Source organism: Sitodiplosis mosellana, unplaced genomic scaffold (assembly GCF_009176505.1).
Source record: "Sitodiplosis mosellana isolate CC-2019 unplaced genomic scaffold, AAFC_SMos_1.0 Smas_scaffold_6226, whole genome shotgun sequence".
Classification (NCBI taxonomy): Eukaryota; Metazoa; Arthropoda; class Insecta; order Diptera; family Cecidomyiidae; genus Sitodiplosis; species Sitodiplosis mosellana.
In genome coordinates this window covers 15958040-15982139 of record NW_022601467.1, presented here as the reverse complement: position 1 = coordinate 15982139, position 24100 = coordinate 15958040, and the positions used below count along the sequence as shown (strand labels likewise).

At 36.5% G+C, this 24100-nt stretch overlaps 2 protein-coding genes across 2 annotated transcripts; one reads left to right on the top strand and one right to left on the bottom strand.

The window, feature by feature from the left end:
* Nucleotides 1–17856: 17856 nt before the first annotated feature.
* On the top strand, nt 17857–20527 carry LOC129578231 (protein downstream neighbor of son homolog). The gene is made up of 6 exons (XM_055466483.1): nt 17857–18206; nt 18318–18454; nt 18522–18863; nt 18936–19158; nt 19245–20055; nt 20167–20527. Exons 1-6 carry the CDS (start codon nt 18156–18158, stop codon nt 20352–20354), a joined length of 1752 nt encoding a protein of 583 aa, XP_055322458.1. The 5' UTR covers nt 17857–18155; the 3' UTR covers nt 20355–20527.
* A 2542-nt stretch (nt 20528–23069) lies between these two features.
* Nucleotides 23070–24054, bottom strand: LOC129578229 (DNA-directed RNA polymerases I, II, and III subunit RPABC2). Its single transcript, XM_055466482.1, has 3 exons — nt 23878–24054; nt 23411–23566; nt 23070–23330 (listed from the first exon to the last, which is right to left on the bottom strand). The coding sequence occupies exons 1-3, from the start codon at nt 23904–23906 to the stop codon at nt 23120–23122; spliced, it is 396 nt and encodes a 131-aa protein (XP_055322457.1). The 5' UTR covers nt 23907–24054; the 3' UTR covers nt 23070–23119.
* Nucleotides 24055–24100: the final 46 nt, after the last annotated feature.

The window sequence follows — 24100 nt, the reverse complement described above, 5'->3', positions numbered from 1 at the left end:
TCTATCTCGTCATGTCTTTTTCGACCATAGCTCATACTGTCTCTTTTCTCTCTCTCTCTCTCTCTCTCGTTGGCTTAAGCCAAACAAACGTTTCGGTCTGAGATCATCATCATCATCACGAGATCTTTTTTTTCGCATTCGCAAATATTCCAATCCTATTTCTTTAGTATCATCTTCCCGTTGAGATTGTCTGTTTTTTTTCCTCATCGTTTTCATGTTGTTACTGTTGTGCTCGATGGTCGTTTGTATCGTTTTTGCTGGCGGTTTGTCATCGCCTCGTTTGTGCGAGAAAGCATTACAAAAATTATGACTTCTGTATCATTGTCCGTAATAATAAATCGCATCTGACACAAACGCATTCATATCGCTTTATCAATGGATATCAATGGGACATCAGATACACGCACTCAATTTCACCATTCTCACTCTCTCTTGGTATCGTTCTATCTCGTACTATCTCATCATTGCCGAAATATGCAGACAGTGACAGACTAACGAAAACTCTCATCATTATCGTGCTCTGATTTTCGTGCTAGGGCTTTCCGATATATATGTTCGAAGTTTTATTTCACTTCACATCATTTTTTTCCCTCTGCGGTGGTGATTGTGATGGTGGTTGCAATCATCTTCTTGTCTATATGTGTGATGCGTGTGTGTTCGGCCGTAGCCACATTTATGGGTGCATTTAATAACAAAATAAAGAGAAGTCGCCTACGTAAAATGTAATTTTTCTATTTATTTGGTTTAGACGTGTTTTTTTTCCTTTCTTCTTCTCTCTCTCTCTCTCTCTCTCTCTCTCTCTCCCTCTTACTCATTTCTTTTTTAGTAGACTTTTCGTCCAACAAATCATGACAAAAAAAATCCAACAACCACAAAGTCACAAAAAGAGCATAACCAATGTCATCTGTCTTCATCGACACCGTGACTCCCTATGACGAACTGTTGTGGCATAAACCAACAATTCACTTCTTCACTTGTGCTTTATCACAATTTTTTCCTCTCTCTCACCCTCTCTCACTCTCTTGCCATGTCGTTATGTCATTTCGTTGATCGCTTTTGCACACAAAACACTCCAGTGTATTATATATATATATATATACAATTTTGACGATCTCCGGCAGCCAAATGACGATATTTTTTTTTCTTTCCTCGATTTGGTCTAAGTGCGTGTGTAGTTGATGGTTGATTTCATTCACAAGTCAGTGAGTAAATGATTTTTTATTGGCAAAGTTTTGCTATAACAAGACTCTCAAGTAGATAAAAGATGAACATAAACGACAATTGAATGGAAGCATATAAAGCCGTTGATGCCAACAACGGGACACGATGAAATAGAGTGAAAATCTTTTGTGTTTCGATGATCTCTAATATTTATGAATTACGACTTCAAGTCCAGTTGTTCATGCTTGTTTTTTTTTCGTTCGACTTGTGAACCAGTTTTTCCTTTCGTCATCGTTGTTGCTCTTTTTATTGTTCGCTCTCTTTTTTATGGAATTTATTTATCGACGCGCCTATGGGGACTTATTTAATAACTTTTGATTAGTCCGAATTCAATCGCATTTAATTCTGCTTTTTCTCTCTTTCAGCTTATTATTATGATATTTTATGATTGTTGCGAACAGAAAAAAGTTCAACTGAAGCGAATCGAACTGCACAATCAATGTGCGTGCAAAAGAAAACGGTTACCAAGAAATAAAAACCAGTGGAATTTTCGTTTGTTGCACACATTCTGAATTTCACATCGCTTCTTTATTTTTTTTCCATCACTCTGTCTCTCTCCAATTCGAAGAAATCCTTGATGAAGCCAAATGGAATCTGAATGCCATTCAGTGAATGGCATACCCACTCGCCACGTTTTAAAATTTATTTCAACCCCGTCTTTCAATTTAAATCAACATAAATATTTACCCAATTGAACTAATTAATTAGTACTGACAAATAGCCCAGCATCAAGTCACCGTACACATTCTACTGCTGGTGTGCTATTTCTATTCAAACCAAGAGAACGAACGCTGCTGACGCTGATTTCTATCATCTTTTATTGTCGTTGTTGTTATTATTATTATTCGTTTTGTTTGCAATTTCATTTTGAAATTCGTCGAATCAAACGGCGCAAGGAAATAATAAAACGATAATATTGGGCGTGATTCTGGCACGATATACGACGATGGGGAGAAATGAGCGAACAACAACAACGACGCCGACACACAGATAAATAATAAACAAAAGTCATATAAATACAGTGTAATGAGCACGTGACCTCACTCGTTACAATGGCGTTACACGTGTGGAAGAAATTCGATGCTTGCAATAAAAAAAAAAAATAGAGAAAGAATTGAAGCTCATTGAATAAATTTTCCATTGAAAAATTGATAAATGCTCAACAATGCCAATGCAAACGCGCGCACTCGCTACTCGCGCCACAACCAACACAATTCAAAATTCGGTTGAAGAAAAACGCGGTTGTAAAATGCGGCGAATAATGACGATGATAGACGAGACAACAACCGGAATAGAATTTTCATGGAAAATAAACAGAAAAGTCGTACCAAAATAACATTTTATGCATCAAATTAAATCAATTTTACAAATGATTATGATTAATTTGAATGTTCCAAAGTTTTGACTAAAGACATTTTCCGTTGGAAATGAAATGATGAAAACGTAATTTTCAGTAGAGGATTTTGTGTGAGTATTGGTTGGAATGGAGGAAATGATAAAACTTGAGAAATCAATTCGGTGTTTTGAGCATTGATGATGCAATGGGGAAACAATGAAGTGAAACAAGATATGACGAACACACAAATTATTGAATGGGAACTACATGGAAATGGTTTATGATCGTAATGAAGCATAACGACAATCGTTTCAAGTACCCGACCGCGTTCAATTTTCGGTTTTGGATTCCAGCGATTTTGAACGCCTTGTGCTCTCTCTTGCGCGCTCGCTTGCTCGCTCTCTGCTTATAATGACATTACGTTGATATTAGTTCCGTGTACGTTTGCATTTTTTCGCTCAACAATTGAGCGCATTGTTTTCACTCCAATTCAATGATTCTCTCATTTTCTTTCAAAATGGCTTCTCGGTTTCAGGGACAACAACGGAAAAAATATATATAAAATAATAGGCATGTCAAGCATCATAAACAATCGTTTGCAACACCACTCGCACAAAAATCATAATCACATAAATTATACTATAGTCGACCTTTGTTATTTATTGTCAACACAGTTCGATATTCAGCCACTTTATCTTGTTTGCATACACACGATTTGCTGAAATGAGATGACTTCGTTTGAATTGTCCCTTTGATTGTTCTCTCTCTCTCTCTCTCTCTCTCTCTCTCTCGCTGGGCTTCAAGAGGACATCTTCAGTGTGCTTGTCATCCAATACATTCAGAACACTCGAAAGATTAACGAACTGTCTGCTTGTTCTTAAGCATCATCAAAATGAAAACGAATGCGATTTCTTTAAATTCAAGCAAAAACATGCAACAAATGCATGAAAATTGAGTATGAATTCGTGTTTGATTCGTTTAAAAAGTCATATCGCAAATTGGAATTATATTTTTGCCAACGGCAATACCGTCATTCAAAGATTATCTGCGTTATAAACTGTTAATTCGACAAGAGTTGGTTGAATTAAGTGTGGTAACGATTTAGCTGCAGGCAGAAAGGATACATTCACAAAATGACACCTGTAGATGTGGCTAATCTAAATTGATTACTCTTTTGTTGTTAAAATTTTAAACCCGTTTTTGCAGCGATTAAAAAGTAATTTAGATGAAAATTCGCCATTTCATTCAGGTGCATTCAATTAGTAGCAAAAAAGAGGTGAATCGAAAAATAGCAAATGCCGCTCAATAAATGACCATAATTTAAACGTCATTGTTGCTAAGCAGATGATTACCAGCCAACACATCTCCCTTGCACCTCCAAAATATTTCAAAGCCGCTTGCACCCCAAATTAACTCATCTACTCGACTTATTTTCGCTTCAAAAAATTTTTCCCGGCGTTTTTAACCCATCAGTTCCGGAAAATCAGTGACACATAAACGTATTCCACATGCGTAACACAAAGCGGTCTTTTAATAATGTTGTGTTTTATCTCGTTGTTTGCTCGCCAGAGAATCACACAGTTTGCATGTGTCGCGCTGACATTTTACGCGCTCATACCGCTCACTCGTCGCAACTGTGCGCTCGATTTAAATCTTAAAATTTCGAGGGGTTCAAACATGACGAAAAGCGAGGAGTGTGAGTGACAATACCACATGCTGACGACGAAAGTGAGACTGAAAAATAAATACAGAGAGAGAGAGAAATGAAATTGTGGACAGGTTCGGCAATGAAATGGCACATATGGATCAAGCGAAAAAGAGTGAGTACAAATCAAACGGGGCACATGCACACGCAAATCTGCCCAAAATCATCATGATGATGAAACGATGTTGACGATTCTGACGTGCATATTCATTTCGATATTATATTACCGTTTCACACATATATCACACGCACATTTACATATTACAACCGAAACTGATACAACGAATCCATCAGACCAAGTTCACATTTCAGTCCCGATTGCGGTGTCCCGAACCGATTCTTTATTCACTCTTCCTCGCTCCCTCTCTCTCTCTCTCTCTCTCTCTCTCTCTCTCTCTCTCTCTCTCTGTCGCTCGCTATAGAATACAATTTACAAACGCTTGAACTCACCGACACCAAACAAAAAGGTCCGATCAACCGCTATTGCCAGGCGTAAAGAGGGTGATACATTTAAATAGACGGCATTTTTTTCACGTATACATTTTTGGAAAGAGATGATTTTTAGTGGAAATTCACTCCATTTATTCAGTAACTGAATTTCAGTTTTGGTAGTCAATAAATTTTAGTTCTTTGACCAAATTTCGTATATTTATGAAAATGGCCTCTAAGCAGAGGCAAAATAAATCTGAATTCAGTTAATTCAGACTTTTTCCATTACTTCTTTTGCTCTTATGTTTTTGATTATCAAATTTTGTTTTACAGTGAATGTGCCCATCGTTATGTGGCTAATTTTCTAAAAAGCCGACTGAAAATGCTTTTCGTCTATGCAGAAATTGTTAACACATTCAAAATGATCTAAGTAAGGGATTAATTAGGATGTAAACTTACGTACGGCTTTGTATTCGAATTTAGAGGGATGTCGTTTGAATTGGGCATTTTATTGTTGAAATCGCTTGCAATCCGTAAATAAATCACCTTCAAATGTATCATCAATTTGCACCCAATTTTGAATTGTTTAGCTCGTAATAGGAGACGTGTCATCTCACACACACACACACATCGACATAAGCCCAAATAATTGGATGGAGCATTTGTAGCGGGCAAATTGCAGTTGAATTGAGCAAGAATTGTCTGAGCGATTCGATCGAGAGAAAAGCGATTGGAATAGCAAATATGTGATGGATGATGATTGATGTTTTTTTATTGGTGTTGCCAATTGTCAGTGTCCATGTGATTGTCTACTTCTTCTTTTTTTTATTCCGAACGTGTCCCATTTTTTTCCTCTTCTCCTGTCACATTCGAAACCACAAAATCGAACGAATTGTCATTAGTTTTTTTTTTGTCGAACGGTGACCGTTTGTGAGGCCATTCATCGCCTGTGCACAATGTGAGGATGTTTTAGCTGAGAAAATTTGCAATGCGTGTGTGTGTCAAAATGATGTTTAAAACGCCTTTGATAAATTGATCGATTCGGTAGACACATCTTTGAACCCCAATCCATTTGAATCGAAACGAGATTATTTTTCCATTTCTACAAAATTATTAAGGAATTAATAAAACTTGGAATTGCATACTGTTTATTTTTATTCGCACAAAAGGCGAAAATGTGCGCCTGAGTAACACCAAGGAAAAAGAAGCGAAATCCTGTGATAAAAAAAGTTAGCCATTGTAATTAATGCATCATTAAATATGAAATCATTTCGAATGGACTCATCTCGAGAATAGGGAAAAAAATCACACGGCGGAGAGTGAAATAACAACAGTCGTCATTTAAATGCGATAAGTACGTTAAAATGAACCCTTTTCCATTTGTTACATTTGTGCGATTTTTTTCCTCTTCTAGTCCATGTTATTATTTTTCCGGCTTATATTCCACATTAACAACGTTATAGCCGTGATATTTTCTTCGCTGTACTTTTTTTTCTCACTTCTTTTCGCGTTTCTGGTGATTTTGAAAACATAAAAACAAATTATGTATAAATAAAAAGAAAGAAGAAAAAAAAACGAATAAATTTGCTCTCGGTGCTGGCTTCGTTGGCGCTTCAATAGACAAACAATTTTTGTTGTGCCGCATTCTCTCGCGTTGTCGAGATATGAGAGGAAATAATCACAAGGAGATTTAACACATTAAGAAATGAATAAAATTCCAATTTTCATGCCTCATTCATTTTGTGCGACACGAAGTTTTTTTTTTCTTCCTTCGTCTGTTCAATGAAAGTGTGGCGATTTTTTTTTCTTTTTCCATTTGAAATTATAAATTCATATTTTCTCCAGTATTTTTTCGAAATCACAGCAAAATATCCTCATCTCAGATTGTTTTTATAGCCGCTTTGATGTTCCAATTTAAAAGAGTTAACTGTAATTATGTTTTACCCATTTAAATCTAAATCAATTGGAACAGATGCTTTATTATTGCCAAGATTATGCTCAACCGAACGCGTAATTTCTTTCTTTCTTCCTTTGTTATTACATTTTTTTTCGAACATTGATTTTTCTGGGCGTTGCAAAACGACTGGCTTTTTCCCAAATGCGAAACAATGTGTTTTTTTTCGTGTCATTATTCTTTAATAATAAAAGTCACTCCTTTGAGTGACTGAAAAAAAAGGGATGAAATTAAAAACAAAATTATCAAACAATTTACAGCACATAAATTTGCTTGAATGAGTTGAAACAATTGAATGAAATCTCACATTTTACGCATTCAATTTAATAAACAACATGTGTGCGTATGCCTGTGCGTGTATGTGAGCCGGCCGAATGGTTAACGAGCAAAGACGTAACATCGACAGAGTCTGCCAGCCGAAAATCTCATTTAGCAAAGTGAAGTGTCCATCTCATTTATTGTGGAGAAACCCTAATTTATACGCTTTTTTATGTTCTCTGCATTCTCAAATTGTCATTCCATTAATTAAGAACATGTCGAGTCAAAATAATTCCACTCGGGTGGTAATGGATGGTGAATTGGTGCTCAGTGTCCAAAAGTCACAGTCATTTGAGTCATGCTTTATGCGACCATTTTTGTTAGTTTTCCAATTTGCTTTTGGCTTTTATTTTGGCCTAGCAGACACAATCGCACATTCGGTTCGTCTTTCGATTCTGAGTATATTCACTCGGACCAAATGTCCATTTGAACTGGCTTTGCGACCAGCGAGAGAGAGAGAGAGAGAGAGATGATAAAAAGAAGCATTTGCACTATTTCAGATTAAAAAGAATAACAATCGCGAATTCTGTCTTTGCAACAAAGAACATAAAGATGTAAATGAAAGGGCTCTCATTCAGTCAGAGTGGTCGTTCTGCAAGTCTCTCTCAGAGATATTTGTGTGATCTTGAGTATTCGCATGGTTTCTTTTATCACTTAGCCATGTTGAATCTCTCTGCGTGAGAAATGCGAGTTTTTTTCTTCATGTTCTCTTATCATGAGAACAACACGGGCAATGGAACAGTTTGGGACAATGCGAATTAAAGAAAAGCGAAACATGGTCCATTAGCCGTGACTTCAGCATGTGCCATAGCTCGCATGTTTGGATTGTGTGCGCGAGATTTGATCTGAATCAAATTGGCAATAAAATAAACGAACTGTAAAAATGTCATAAATTAAATTGTTATGTGCTGAGATTTCAGAAGCAGAACGTATAAGTGTAATAAGTGAAGATGGTGAAAGATGTTCACATATGATCCGAAATAAGTGTGCGCGAGCGCGCCATTGCTTGTTCCACAAAAGTGGCGGCGAACAAAAACCGAATCCGAATCCAAAACCAAACCAAGCAAAGCAATTTCAAGGAGCGCACGCATAATTTTCGTCTTGCACCAATAACATCGCTGATAATGTGATCAGATACAGTAACGTTTACGGTTTTGTCGCAAAAAATATCGCCTTATATTAAATACAGGCAACAGACAAATACATCAATGCTCTTTGCACACACACTCATTCACGCACTAAAGTGTATGGCAACGCCACCAAGTTGGCGCTTTTCATTTATGCTCTTCACATACGCTCGCTCTCTCTCTCACTCAATCTCAATCTCAGGGCTTTGTTGTTTTTATTCGTTCGTTTCATATTATTTTATAGACTCGTATAAATTATGTGGCGCGCATTTTCTTTTACGCTTTTGCCGAAGGGATGCGATGCCTATTAAAACCATGTACAACAAAACCGTTCGCCATTGTCATCGTAGTCGTCGTCGTCGTCGTCGTTATTGTTGTTTTTATCGTCTATTGTCTATGTGGCGTTTTATTTTCTATTTACTCTCGCATTTCTTATCTTGATGTGTGGCATCATTTCATAACGAGAGAGTCCGGGTCCAAGAATTTCCACACAACTTCTCTCGCTCTTTCAATCGTCCACTGCGCTTTTCCATGCGAATTTTCTGCGATGTTTTTCTTTTCTTCTTTTTTTTTTCTCGTGTGTGACCACTTCAGCCATAACACTCCACCCCAGAATGATGATTGAACTGGAAACAGCAGGGAGTGGTTTTAATAGTTTGTTTTCGTATTCTTTTAGTGTTTTTTTTTCCGTTCGGGGAGATATTTTTGTCTTCATCTCTCTCGGTTTTGTTTCCATACACACATTTTACATATCACGTTTATCTTCTTTGTCGGTTGACTTTCTTGACCTTTTTCGCCAATCGCTCTCGATGGTTTTTCATTCGGATACTTTGGAAGATGCTGTTTCATGTTCTCCATTTGTTATTTCTTGCATTTTTATTTTGTTTTCTGTTTATTTTATTTTTCCTCCTCTTTCTGGTTCTGCAGATAACGGTCGAATGGACCACTTGAATTGAAACTGTTTTTCTTTGTGCCCTTCGAAAAATAGCCAAATGATCATTGTTTTGATGTTTGCTCTGTAAAAAATATATGGAATTGATACGGGGTGGGGTTGTCCCAACTCAAATAAAACTAGTGCTGCAATTGGCAATCGAATGCAGACAGGTATTGGCCGCATTAAAATAACCATTTTCCATTCCAAATATAATTCTCATTTTAAAACTTTTTCGCCTTCGTCTTGTATTTTATTAGTTGTAAAGCGATTTTTCATTTTATCGCCCAATTGCAATGGGACACTTTTTAATGGGATATGTAAAGATCATGAAAAATGTTCCAAAAACCACAACAATTACGCATTCGTTTTTAATGGCCCCGTTCTTTCACTTTATTCATTCTATTGGTGCTTAGCATGGTTGGAATTTTGGGCTGCGAGTCAAACATACTTACAGTTTGTTTTGTCCGAAAATTTATAACAACATTCTTGCCAGTTGGTTATCACAACATAGAATAGACATGAATGTTTCGATAAATTACATTCTCAAACACCTAACATTCCTCGGGAAATGCACCCACCGTGTGTGTGTGTGTGCTTGCCTATATTCAATGGAATTAAAAGAAGAAGAATACAGACAAACGGAAAGTGAACGGCATGCGAAATAAGGTTGAAAAAAGAAGGAGAAGAAAAAAAACGAGCAACCCAACAGAAATTGAACAATAAAATAACTATAATACCAAGTAATACGGTTGAAATATTTGATTCGATATTTTTATTGGGAAAACAGCAATGCTCAATGCTTCGTTACCATATTTTTTCGATTTTGTGTTGGTTGTTTCAGCCGTTTCTTATTCTCTCCGCTCTCCTCTGCCGATATGTTTGCCGGTTGCCACCGTTCGCATCGCTTTTCCATTTGATTCTCTTTTTCTTTTTCTCGTCTAAATAAAGTAATAGAATTAAATTTGATAGTCAATTTGAAAATGGTCTTGAGTCTACAGTAAGGAAGATAAACGATATGAATTCATGATGTGTGATTATTCTTCATTTCATCGTCGTTTCTTTCTCTTCTGTTTTCATCCTTTAGTATTGTGGTTAACTTGCATTTGCTACTCTTTTTGATATTCGGTTTGCAGTCAAATGGAACGCAAATTGCCGCAATTCAAATGCGTCAATAAAATGCCCGCCACTTTCTGGGGATAGTAGATATAACCAGTCATTTTATAGCGGTCAGTTCAATGTTCGGAATTGCTCCGTTTTTTTTTTCTTCTTCTCCCATTTCAATGCACGCATATTTTTATGCATACACTTTTCTCTGTCTCTCCATCGCTCGCCTCGATTATTATTCATTTTTTCGTCCGATGAAAATATGTGAAAGTGTTTATGCTTGCCTTAAGTGCGTCTTGGGGGCAGTTTTTAACTTCAATAAAAATAAATTTGAATCAATAACACTATTTATTACATAATGCATAAAACTCAATCGAATCGAATAGTCAAAAGTGCAATGGACGGAAATGTAAACGGTACAACGGCCGTACATCGTCGCGACAAAGAAAAAAAGCTGAAAAATGAAAATCTTTCGGTCGATTCATTCAGAGGCAAAATTGTCAAATTTTCACATGATTATCGGTTCAAGAAATGTGACAATTTCGGTTGTTAAGCCAAACTTAATTGATGCAAAACACTTTGCTGTGTTTAATCGGAATAATTTGAAAATTGTGTCGTAAGCAACACGCCACTCCGAATTAAATTTAGACATTGGAAATTCAGTCGCATCACATCGTTACGGGTGGCAGTTTGCTGTCAGCCAGTTTGTGCTGAAAGAGTTAAGATTTGTGAAATGCGAAATTGTGATTGAAGGATTTAAAATGTACACATGCGGCTTTCATTCGAACGAGGATTGGGACTCGCTTTTCGAAAAATGACATAGCCAGATCAGGCAAGGCAAGGCAAGCCAAGCCAAGCCAAAGGAAATAAATAAGAAGCGAAAAAAATAGAAGTATTTTACGAACAAAAACACATGACGGTTTTTCCAAGTTGTTGTTGTTGGCGGTGTTGGTGATGGTGGTATGGGAAACGGCATGGCTCAGCTCGGCTCGCTCAACTCGACTCGGCGCATAGCCAGCAAACAAATATCAAACCAAAAGCAAGCAATAAATTTATTGGATCCACTTGTTATTTCGGATTATTATTGTTATCATTTGATGTTGTGTTGACGTTGAGAATAAAAAGATTTAAAGACGAGCGAAGGCAAAAAGCAATCGGGGATCAACTAATATGTAAATTTTATGCAAATCTGTCTCTTTATCTTTACATCGTTCCAGTAACGACCCTCATCTTTTTCACTGATTCTTTCGGTGTTATTTTTTTTCATTCCTCCCGATTTTCGGTGCTCGTGCACGCCTCAGTCAGCCTTGTTCACTCGCTCGCTCGAACTTTTTTTCGCCATCTCTGTCAATCCACGGCGTGTTCCTTTGTTAGTTTATTTTTTTTTTACTTTCTTTTGCATTCGCTAGAAAAGGAATTCGGCTAAATAAAATATCGAGAAAATGCGTCACATCGCCAAAGTTGTGTCTTATTAATGGCATCGAACACCGCTAGAAAGCCATTTAAATCAACAACAAACAACATGTGACTCGCGAACACAAGTAGCGACAAATTGTGCCGGCGAACAGCCACACGGAATGAGACGAGAAAAAAGAACCAACTCGTACCCGAATCAACAGAAAAAGCACGCACAAAATTGAAAATGGAAAAATCAAAAGAAAGTGACGACGATTTCCGATACGGCTCATAATGAAAACGGGACAAAAAAATGTGAACGTTTGATGAGCGAGAATAGAAAAAAAACAATGGAATTACACTGATCGAGCTCCCTTTTTTTCACCGTGAAATTGAAAACCGATTCATTAAAAAAAATTTAAGTCATTGATGTTGAAATCAAGTATGCAATTTCTACGTTCCTCAAGTTAACAATGAAGCACATTGATGATGACGACAACGACGACTACCACATCCACCAATCACAAGAGTGCGTTATGCAAGACCGAACTGTGTACTTCATTTACGGGGATTTGTGGTCGTTAAATGTAGTGAATTAAAAACAAAAAACGAGACAACCGCTAAAAACGTGTTCGACGATTGTTTTTAGCTTTGATTTTTTTTTTTGCGTGCTCGCTCTCTCGTCGTTGTCGTTCCTACGCGCCAAAGTTTCAAACAACAGTTTGTTCAACGTTTAGTCAACATTTTTGGCCTTTTAATCCTCCCTCGACAAACAAATCAGTTGGAAAATGTAATGATTCGCATCGACAATGTAAACCAAATTTCAAATAAAGCTGCAGACAACATATTTGAAATCAAAATGAAGAGTTTTGGCAAACAGGACACCACATCATCATGATCAGCATACGGCTCGAATTTTTCGAAAAGTCAACGAGACAGCGAAAAAGGGCAACGAGCGAAAGAAAAAAAGCAATAAATTTGCTCGTTTATTTGTTCGAAAATTGTTTATCGTCTATCGACGCGCTCGCTGCCTAACTAGCAAAATAATTTCTCGTCGCGTTTCGATTTCGAACTCGAGCAACGCCAACGACTGAATTATTATTATCTGTGAAAACAACAATTGTGGCTGTTGCTATCATCATAAACTCGATGCATTGTACACTTCACTCTCATTAACCTCTATCAGTCATTCATTTTCACTCCCTATTGCCCCGCAGTCGAGAGCCAAACTGAACCGTGCCATTTTTTTTTGCCGATGTGCGCACTTTTCACAAAATACAGCACACAACACAAAAAAAAAACGAATTTCACCGCGGGAATTAAAATAAACACAAATATTGTTACACTTCAATAAATAATTGGCTCCCGAAGTAACAATTTGTTATGCTTGGCTGTTTCTTTTTGGAACAATTTTGATTTTTGTTATGATTATGCAGTGCGGTTCGGGTGTGTGTGTGTGTTTTCCCGCACATCGACTCATCAATATGATCTATTGCAACGGTTTCACTTGTTCGCCGTTTTGCATGCGCCATTTCGACAGCGAGCGTGGAAATTCAGACATTCTGTCAGTTTTCCTGAATAAATGTGAATTTCCGATGTGCCCTGGTGTAGCTGCGTTCAGAATTTCACTGCAAATGAACTCGGTAAAATGAAGTGAAGAAACAAAAACCACCGCCATAAATCACCTCACGCGAAACAGGCGTTTTTCGGAAACGCAGAAAACGCATGAAAATTACATTTTGTTATTCCATAAAAACAGCAAAAACAACCGTTACAAAAATAATAATAACAACGACAGGAACAGTGTTCCATTTTTTGAATACGCGAGAAACTGATTAAGCTTCTTCTTCATCCAGTGGAAAATTCCGAAAGATACGCACACATCGCAGATGCTTTGCAAAGTCATCTATGGCAAAAAGTATATTAAACTCTCATTAAACGGAAGGTGTTTTGAATATATCTATAAAAGCGAGCGTCATGCCTCCGCCTTTTTCATACAAAATCCAAATATTATTTACACGAATCCGAAAATATTTTTTTTCCTACCATAACCATACTTCGATTGAAAGAGCTAGTGTTCAATGTTTTCGGCGATCAATTAGAAGGTAGAGTGAGGATGTTCGTGAAGATTATCTGATGGATGAATGTTGGGGTTGTGTTGAATTAAAGGCAACGAAGGTTTTGAATAGGTCGGAGTAAACGAAGGTCGAAGAGATTTCAGGTGGAAATGAACTGTTCAATTTTGTATGAATGACATTTGAGGCTGTGAGAATGAAAATGGCAATACCTGTATCTGTATCTGAGCTTCTGTATGAAAAGATTTCCAATATTTCTCGGAAAAATAACTTTTTACCAAGAAACTCATCTAAAAAGTGTATTTTTGAGGTACCTCCCGAACAAAAATTTATATTTTCATAGCAAAATGCATGAAAAACGTAACTTTTGTTCGGGAGGTACCGCAAAAAGCCAATTTTAAGAGTTTTTGTCTGGGAAGACTCCCCTTATTTTTGAGAAAAAATAACTTTGCGTCAAGACACCATCCCTAAAAAGCCTATATTTAGGGATTTTTCGGTCGAAAGTCGATTTTTTGGGAGTTGAAATCGAATATGAGGCTAGAAATATGTGAAAACATCACTCGATTTGGTCGTATTGGTACTTAAAATGTTCGTAAAGGACCATACTAGATGTTCAAAGGCAGAAGAGGTAGAAATCGTTTGCTTTTATCTGTCAAATCGAAGCTCATGTTTGTGATTTGCTCCTTTTGACCTGAAATTTGTCATATCTGAATCAATTAACACCAAATTTCATCCAAATTGCAATCTGTCAAGTACCAAAATTTTTGTACAGGTTTTTACTACATGACACAAGTCGAAAACTGAACCAAAGTCTACCACCTGGGTGACCAGTAGAGCGAAAAATGCAAAAAATGCCGAAAATTTGCCATTTTTTTGGTCATTTTACACTGTAACTGGCCCAGAATGCCTTTTCAAGGCCTGATGTCTTGGTGAAAGTTGTAGATATTGACAAGCCAAACAAAACCTCATCATCAGTTTTTGCCGAGAATTGGCTGGAAAAATGATTTAGGTCGAAATGTTGCGATATGAATTGGCTTCCGAAATCGCTGTCATGAAAATTTTGATATGGGGCTTGCCATGGGTTTTTATATGGTACCCATATGATTTTTTTGGACAAAACCTATTTTTTTGAGGTATATTTTTCGAAACTGCCCGGGCCTTTTGGATGAGGGACAACTTTTTTTTTTGGGGCAGCCTAGCAATACAGGAATAAACATTCTGAAACGCATCAAGAAAAAAAAATTCGCAAAAATGAATCATGAGTTCTGAATATGCAAAAGTGAAACATGAATTTACATGGGCAGCATAGGAGGTTCATGGTTCACTTTTGCTTATTCAGAACTCATGATTCACTATTGCGAATTTTTTTTTCTTGATGCGCTTCAGAATGTTTATTCCTGTATTGCCATTTTCATTCTCACAGCCTCATTTGGCAAAAGGATAAAAAGAAATTCAACAGTGCAGTCATGACTGCAGCACTTAATAATTTGTCGACGTCCATGTTTGAGTTTTGGGAATTGTATCGCCACAAAAAAATGGCGCTATTTCTGTTTTTAATGCAATAAAGATCATGTGCGAATATCACATCCAACTTTTCTAAAAACCAAAAATTCGTTGCAAGTCAAACTTTTTTCCGTGGCATGAGATGAATTTGATGTGGCAGGTTGAACAACACGCTCTCTCTCTCTCTCTCTCTATCACTCTCGGCGTCTCCATATTACTGATGTAATATCATCTATTTCCGTATGAAGTTCATTTCGTCATGATGATGGAAACTACTGACTTTAAAATCAGTATAATTTTGGTTTAAAGTAAGCTCATTGAAATGCAAAGTTCAAATATGAAGAACACTCAGGCGTGCAAAGAGCGAGAGCGAGAGAAAACAGCGACTGGTTGATGTGATGATGTTGGTGGTAGCAGCAGTGGTGGTGACCTGTGTTTGGTCGCTTGTACCTCCTTTACACCACTGAATTTCAATCGAGATTGCATTGCATTTCGCTTTTCTATGTGTACAATTTTATTAAAATTATTTTTAGATTACCGAAAACTCATTCCTGTGCCAAAGTAAGAGTGCGAAAGCAAAGGGCATTTTCCCCCATATCTCCGAGGCCAATGAAAAAGATGCATGCGAATTTCTCTCGGTTCGGTTTGATGTGTTGTTGTTTTTCTATCTCGTTTTTTTTTCTCTCTCGTCGGTCGGTTCCACTTCGTTCAATTTGCTCGTGCACTCGACAGATCCCGAATTTAAATAAGTTAACACACATTTTATTAATATACTAATGGAAGTTCGAGCGATGGTGATTTATGCCACGGTCTGCACTCTCTGACTCTCCATCCGAACTCTTTTCCACATTTTTCAATCTCTTTTATTTTAATGTAAAATATAAAATGCCTGCACGGATTTTGCCATGTGTGCGAGCGTGAGAGAGACAGAGAGAATCTCGTGGTTTGCTAAACAAAAAGCTATCACATCGCAAATGTTATACGAAATAATCGTAAAATTTACAACCGCATGAAAAATATATATTTATAAAATTTATTCAAAAACCCCTTGAATGTGCACTTTTTGATGTCGGTTACAGTTACCAAAACCAATGTCTAATTAGTTTTTATTTATGTATTAAAAATATAATTATATTCATACAAAATACATGTACGTGAAAATGCGCCCGAGTTAATGTGCGAGATTCTTCATATGTGCCTGGACATCAATTGAGAAGATGTTGAAAATAAACAGAAAAAACTGTGGACAAAAAATCGACGGGAAATTTAAATATTCCACCTTTTTCCATTTCTGCATTTGTATTTTGAACAAGAATTTCAAATATGACCCAAGTTTTGACTGTGTGATGGTTTAAGTTTCGTTTTTCAAATTTTCATCGTTAGAAATTGTTGTTGCTTCGAATAATTTATCTTGAATTTTATGTCAAAAAATATGTTGGAAAACAAAACAAAAATTGTCTTCGCATTGCATTTGAACTTATCGATATCTGCAAGACATTTCGCTTTTTGGGCTGAAATTGTGAGTCAATGATCGCATTTTCATCTACCTCCGAATTGAACCGGCAAAAAAAGTTCATATGCAAATTTCAATCCCTTAACACCAAATGTAGAGATGCAAGTACAACACACGTACGTTATTTGTACACATACATTTGTCGCATTTATATTCCCCAACGAAATAGGATCAACACTTCTTCTGACTAGAGCACAATAGATTAAAGTGAATGAAAAAAAGAGAGTCGCTGTGTTCAGATGTTCGAAAGAGTGTTTTTGAGGTGCAATGCCCATGAAGTTTTCATGCTATCGGATCTGCATGCACATTTGTCACCTGCAAATAAAGGCGATAAGGCTCTTTCTTCAGCAAAGCCGCTTCGATGCTTGTGCTTATGTGAATGCAAAGTAGCAAAAGCCTCTTCACGAACAAAAGAGGATCTGAATTTTATTTGAATAATTAAAGATGACACACACGAACACTGTGAACTTGCCTCTATTATTGCTGGATTCTTTTCATTTCGATGGAAGTAAATTATAACATTTTTTTATTGAAAATTCCAAGAAAGTTCGAATGATATGTGTTGATGAAGTGTTATCAATGGCAGATACTGAAAATCAATTATTTTCATCGAATAAATAGAAAAATTCAGAACATTTCGAATTTCGCTTCAAAAGTCTTCAGTCAAGACATCACTAGATCGGCACATTAGCCTAGACCACGATGGTTGGATGGTTGGATGGTAAGTCAAAACAATACGCTCAGTCTATTTCGTTGGTAAAAAGATAGAATAATTGCGGTTTGAACTTGTAATAGGTCAAGTCCACGCGGTTTTTCTTACGCCAGATGGCGCACCAATGATTGTTCAAGCTTTCAGTCGTGAGTCGAGTTAAAGCTAACATTTTTTAGATAATATTCTAAACGATGGGAAGAAAAAGAAATATAAATTTCATGATGGTTATGCATTTTTCAATTGCAACCAGATTTCAATGTATAATCGATTTCGATAATCAATTCTGGGTCATAGATAAATATCGATTTTATTTTGTGCCACAAAATTGAATGAAATATTCAAATGATATAAAATTTGTGTTAAATGTATTGCTCTTTATTGCCCGATGAATAATTAACGCAAATAATCTAACGAATAAAATTTCGATTGCATAGTGTTATGGTAACTGAACATGTTCGATTCGATATCAAAACATATCATGGCACACGGTAGTCTGTGATTTCGATACACACCGATGGCACGAACAGTGACGATATGGTGGTGTGCGTGATAAACGTTTGTGTATGCGTTATACAACAAACCAAACAAATCGTAGGCATGACATAAATAAATACAAGAGTGCTCAGTTAAGTGTGTAGCGCACCAAAATCGAAATGACAGCTGCGCCCAAACAATAAATTCTACGACCACTTTTTGTTTGTTTGGTGAAATTGAATAGAGTTTCTGCACTTTTGGCAAAAGAAAAATTCCATGCAAATTTTGTGTATTTTATTTATTAAAATTGCAACAAAAACAATTTGGAATTTTCAACGTTGAAACCAAATTTAGGATGTCCAACGCCAAGAAGTCTGACGATAACGCATGGAAAACACCAAATGAGGTTAATTTTTTGTTGTTTACAATTGTTTTAATTTGTGCTGGAATTTCGGAATTATTTTGAAATAGTGTTTTTAATCCATTTTTGTTATGTTTTTCTTTTTCCAAAATAAAGATTATCCGCTTGCAACGACTTAAGCAAAAACAAAAAGCATTACAAGCACGACTCGAGCGACCGGCTTACAATACTAGAAATTCACCATCCAAATTTAAAATCGCACCCAGCGAAAAACGAAAGAATCCATTCCTTGAGTAAGTACATTAACATGGACTAGTTTTTCTGACTGAAATTGAATGTTTATTTTTGGGTTAATTTTAGTGAACGATTTGCTTCGAATAAGAAAAAACCACGTCACAGTCTACCAGACACCACCGAATATGTGTCGGAAGACTCAGTATTTAACTTATTGGCAAATGCCAACGAAATTGTTGCGACTACGTCCAAAGCGCCACTGAATAAGAAAGAACTGAATTCCTTCGCAAATCTCATCAATCAAACAGATGAATTCGACGCAGATCCAGTCGAACAGACAGACGAAGAAAAGCCAACTAGTCATGTTCCAATTGATTGGAGCCTTAAAACCAAATTGCGACTTTTGAGCAAAAATCCGATTCCAGGAAGTCGGCTAAAGTGTAACGAAGAAGCAAGTGGAATTACAGGGTAAGTGTAATAATGGCATCTTTCATTTGAATATGAAGGCATTGAAGTGAATTTGCGTTTAATGCTCGACAGGTTTGTGCGCTGTGCCGACTTAAAGTCATCCGAGACGACTGGTTTAGATATTTCACCGGCAGCCCGGTTTCACCAGAGCACAATGTACTGGCAGCATCCGCACTTACCGTGGCTCACTTTATTTCCCCGGATGTCAAAAGCAAACATTGGCTGTACGATCGGTGAAGCAGAACGCAAGGCTCTGGCTCAAGATTGGGGTGATAGTTTTCGTGCATTGTTTCAGGTAATATTCAACATTAAAACACACCTCCCACTATGTCAATGGAAATATTTCAAAACGGAAACTGAATTTTATTTGTGTCTCTTTAGCTGGTCCGTTCACTACAATGTCCATACTTCTATGTTTGTGCAAATTTATTTACGGTGCTGTTTCGGGCTGCCGGCATTGGTGGTAAAGTTGAAACACATGCATTGCTAACGCCAACGTCACGTGGTTTGCGATCGGCTCTCAAAGAGGAAGACATTGAGTTCACGATGCCATTGAAGAAAACATCATCCGATGCACAGAACAAATCATTAGATTCCGGCAACGATACGCAAAGTAACAGTTTTTCCAATTTGTCGGAGGAAAATGGGGCTGAAACATCGACCGATGCAATAAACACAAGCGGCAACAATGACGAAGGCCTTGAAGCCGATAACAGTGATGAAGAGGAAGACGAGGAAAAGTGGTTGGAAAGTATGGGCGTGGATAAATCGGAAATCAAAAAGATTCGTACCACACATGCTAGACGCGTGCATAATGAAGAATGTGCCGAAGATTCGACCGATCAATCGATTTTATTGATCGAAGGTGTGGAGTGTCAGGCATTATTTAATTTTCTTCTGAATGCTAAAAGTACAACAACAAAAGTGGGCCGATTGGCTGGCATCCCACCGACGCTTATTGCACCCGTCGCATTTCCCGGTGCGACGCTACGAAACAACCAAATCCGTGCCAGTATTGTGCGTGAACAGAACATTGATTTTCACAGTATGGAGATCAAAGGTGTCATTTTGCCGCACACATTGCAATACCTGTGCAATTTGATGAAAGAGTCAAAGGACCAATTCAGTATGACCACAGTCAATTTTTCCAGTACAAATGCGCTCAGCAAAGCGGCACAAAAAATTATCGATGGTAAATACTCCACTTTTTTCGTATCAATTGATATCTTCAGTTGAGATTTTTTTTTCTGTTCTGAAAATCTATGAGGATTAAATTGAATTAATTTTTTTTTCAAATCCATAGATCTGAACAAGGAGAACAAAGAAGTGACCGCCGAAACGGTGTTTGGTCGAGAGAATTTGTCTGATTGTGGTCTACCACCATGTTTGCTTGAATCATTATGTCGTATCGGCAACGATGCCGTTCGTACCATTGAGCGGATGTACTTCGACAAAGAATCTGGTGGCTATATTTGGTCCGAGAAAAAATAGCACATTGCTTATGTTACCATCATCATAATTTACACATTGTTTTAGCTTCCCAATTTCTTCATAAGTTTTATCAATAATAAATAATTTATTTTCTTCAAATGTTATTTTAAATCACAATCGAAAAACAAAGTTTCAATAAATGAACGACTGAGAAGTGTGAAAAAATGAAGAAACGATTTGACTCATGTATTTTTTTTTGCAAAATAAAAACCGAAATCGCCAATTAAATGGTCCCTCCCTATAGCTATAGATGTCATTTATGATGAGTTTATCAAAATTGCAGTGTTCATATGAATGATCCGGCCAGTTTTCATATTTTGTCACAAGAGATGACAGAAATATCTATATGATTCTGAAACGATTGTCGGTAAATACTGAAACGATTGTCGGACTACTTTATATACATTTGTGTGCTTGAACTTGCTTGAGCTTGTTCAACGAAGGATTATTAATGTTTTTTTTTTTCAACTTTCATTTTTGACATATATTTTAGATCCGAACGACAAGATTCTGTCATTTGAACAAGATCTACAACTTTCCTGAAAACATTTTTTAAAAATTTCCACCTAGATTTCCAACTGTTTTGTAGTTATAGTCTCCCGGCAAAAATGGTTCTTTTCGACTTATAAACTCCGTGGAAATGCCCATAAAAATTGGTTGATTGAAAAAAAAGGAGATTTTTTTTTTAATATTTCGAGGGATGCTCTATCATTTTTTAATTTTCAACAAAATAATTTTTTCAATCATTGATCAGCTTAGTTGATTCAACCATAAAGGACTTTGAAGGACACATTTACTTGATACAACAAATGCGCACGTTTCATTGAACGCACTATCATTTATATTAGCTTTTTCAATGCAAAGCACTTGTTATGAAACAAAGGAAGAAGCAGTATCATAAACAAAAATTCAATCGCATCCCGATAATTTCATATTGTTAAAATAAATAAAAGAGACTAAAGATGATCCATTTGTTAAAGTTCCTCGTGATTGCACACATTATTTCGAAGTGCGCTACACTCAATCAAGACGAAATTTTCATTTCTGTTGGAAGAATGTTGCCAGACAATTTGCAATATTTGTCTATTCGATGCGAACGCAGTGCATTGACCAGTTTGAATGAAACCCAACGAATTATCCACTCAAAATTTGATGTCAAATACAGATTCTGGTTCTTCCATAAAGGTAAATTTCTCACCGTTATTCCAACACAAATCCAAACATTCAAATGTTGCATTTTGCAAAGTTTCAAATTGTTTGCTTTTTTTGGGCAGAAGACGATGGCACCAACGTTTTGATCCATAGCGATACTGGGCTCCCCATAGTGCTAAACAACGACAAGGTGGATAGGATTTATGCAGCTTCGATATATATGATTGCTACATTCGGGTAGGGTCAATAGTGATGCCGCACGAAAAATAAACATTCGTTTTTTTTAAAATATTATTAGTTGCAAAGAACGAAGTTGAACAGTTGACTTACTTTGTTCCATGTCTCATCAATAGATACACATTACCGACGGTAATTTACCGTCAATAAGGAACAATCAAGTTCAGAATCTGAACAAAAGTCTGTGTTTTTTGTTTCATTTTTTTTAGAAAATCAGAATTAAAATTTTAGGTATCAATAATAATAATAAGTTCATCAATCCTCCAATCTTCGTACGAGTGATAGGGCAAATATCGACAGATGATGATTGAAATTTTGCCTTGTTTCAGTTCTTTTATTGCGATCTGGATTGGATCGGTTTCGTTTTCCAGTTCAACCATGATCGGTGCACACATGCCAATTTGTAGCACTGTACATTTATAAAAAAATTTCAAAACAAGTTTTTACCCAAACTTAGTAGGAAGGATTTTGAAGGACACATTTACTTAATACAACGAATGCGCATGTTTCATTGAACGCACTAGCCTTTATATTAAATTGTTTTTAAAATGTTGGTGGCACTTCTCATGAGAAGAAGAAGCAGTATCATCACCAAAAATTATATTGGTTCGCATCCTGATAACTTTATATTGTTGAAATAAATAAAAGAGTCTAAAGATGATCCATTTTTCAAAACTACTCGTGATTACACTCATTATTTTGACGTGCGCTACACTCGATGACAACCTAATTTTGATTTCTGTTGGAGGCCTAATGCCAGACGGGCAATATTTGTCTATTTGATGCGAACTTAGTGCATTGACCAGTTTGAACGAAATCCAACGCATTATCGAGAAACAATTTAAAACCACATCTGAATTCTGGATCTTCGAAAAAAGTAATTCTCAACTTTATTCCAACACACATCTCAACATTCAAATGTTGCATTTTATAAAGTCTCAAATTGTTTGCTTTTTTCTTCTACAGTATTTGATGGCTCAAACATTTTGATCGATAGTGACGCCGAGCTCCGTGCAGTGGTAAATATCGCCAAGTTCAATAAGATTAATTATCTGGAGTAAAGTTGTAGAAGACCTCTATTCAAATAACTTCACACAAGTTTGTACCAATTCGTTAGCTTTTATCAATTTGGAGAAACACTAAAAATTTCGATGCCCCACAAAAAATAAACATACATTGCATTTAAAATTATTGATTGCAATCAAACAAACTTCACTCCATTGATAGGAAGTTTAGAACAGTTGACTCACTTTGTTTTACGTCTCACCGATACTACCACATATTACCGCCAATAAAGAACAATCCATTTCGGAATCTCAACAAAAGTTTGTATGTTTTGTTTCGTTTATTTAGAAAATAAGAATTAAAATTTACGTTTAGGTATCAATAATAATAAGTTCATCAATGCTCCAATCTTCGTACGAGTGATCGGGCAAGTATCGACGAATGATGATTGGAATTTTACGTTGTTTCAGTTCTTTCATTGCGATTTGGAGTGGATCGGTTTCGTTTTCCAGTTCAACCATGATTGGTGCACACATGGCAATTTGTAGAGCACGCGTTCCCAACACACGAGCTCGTTCGTATCTAAATTGAATGAAAGCAAAAAACCATTGAAATAGTATGCTAATGTCAAATCGATGCAAAGGTAGAAGTGTTAAACTTACTTGGTCATGTATCGTGTGGTAATGCGTTTGTTTTTTGGTACACCGCCGCCTTGTTGTCCGGGTGCGATGATTTCAAAGTTTTCCGCTTCTTCTTCCTGATTCAAGTCATCAATGTTATCGTCGTCTTCAACATCATCGAAATCATCACCACCAACACTGCAGAGAATATTCGAGAAAAATACATTTGGTTATCAATGAATGGTTCACAGTCGGCCTTTTCAGTAGCACACAATTTATGGCAATTTTTTTTAATACTATCCCCATGATCTAATTTCATTCAACTTCGGTGGAACAAACTCTGCTGTATCATGTATTTGTGTTAGAAGTTGGTAGAAATAGTCAATGTTCGGATTAAATGAGGCATTTTTTTGTTAATTTCATCATGTTGCCAAAACCTGACTCCGTTGAGGTTAGAACCAATCAAATGTAATTTTTCCAGGTTTTCAATCACAAAATCGTTTACTTACTCATCGTTATCATAATCACCGTCATCCATGGTTCAAGTAAAATCAATTAACAACTGGATTTAATAAAGTTTTTTTCAGCTTTTCGACTGTTTTTTTCCGCTAAATATCCAAAAAAATTTACTCTCTTTCACAGCGAACCAAGACTCAGAACGTCATAACACAAACTAATGTTCGAAAGCTGTCACACGCTTTACCAACCGCATTTCGAAAATGACAACAGCGC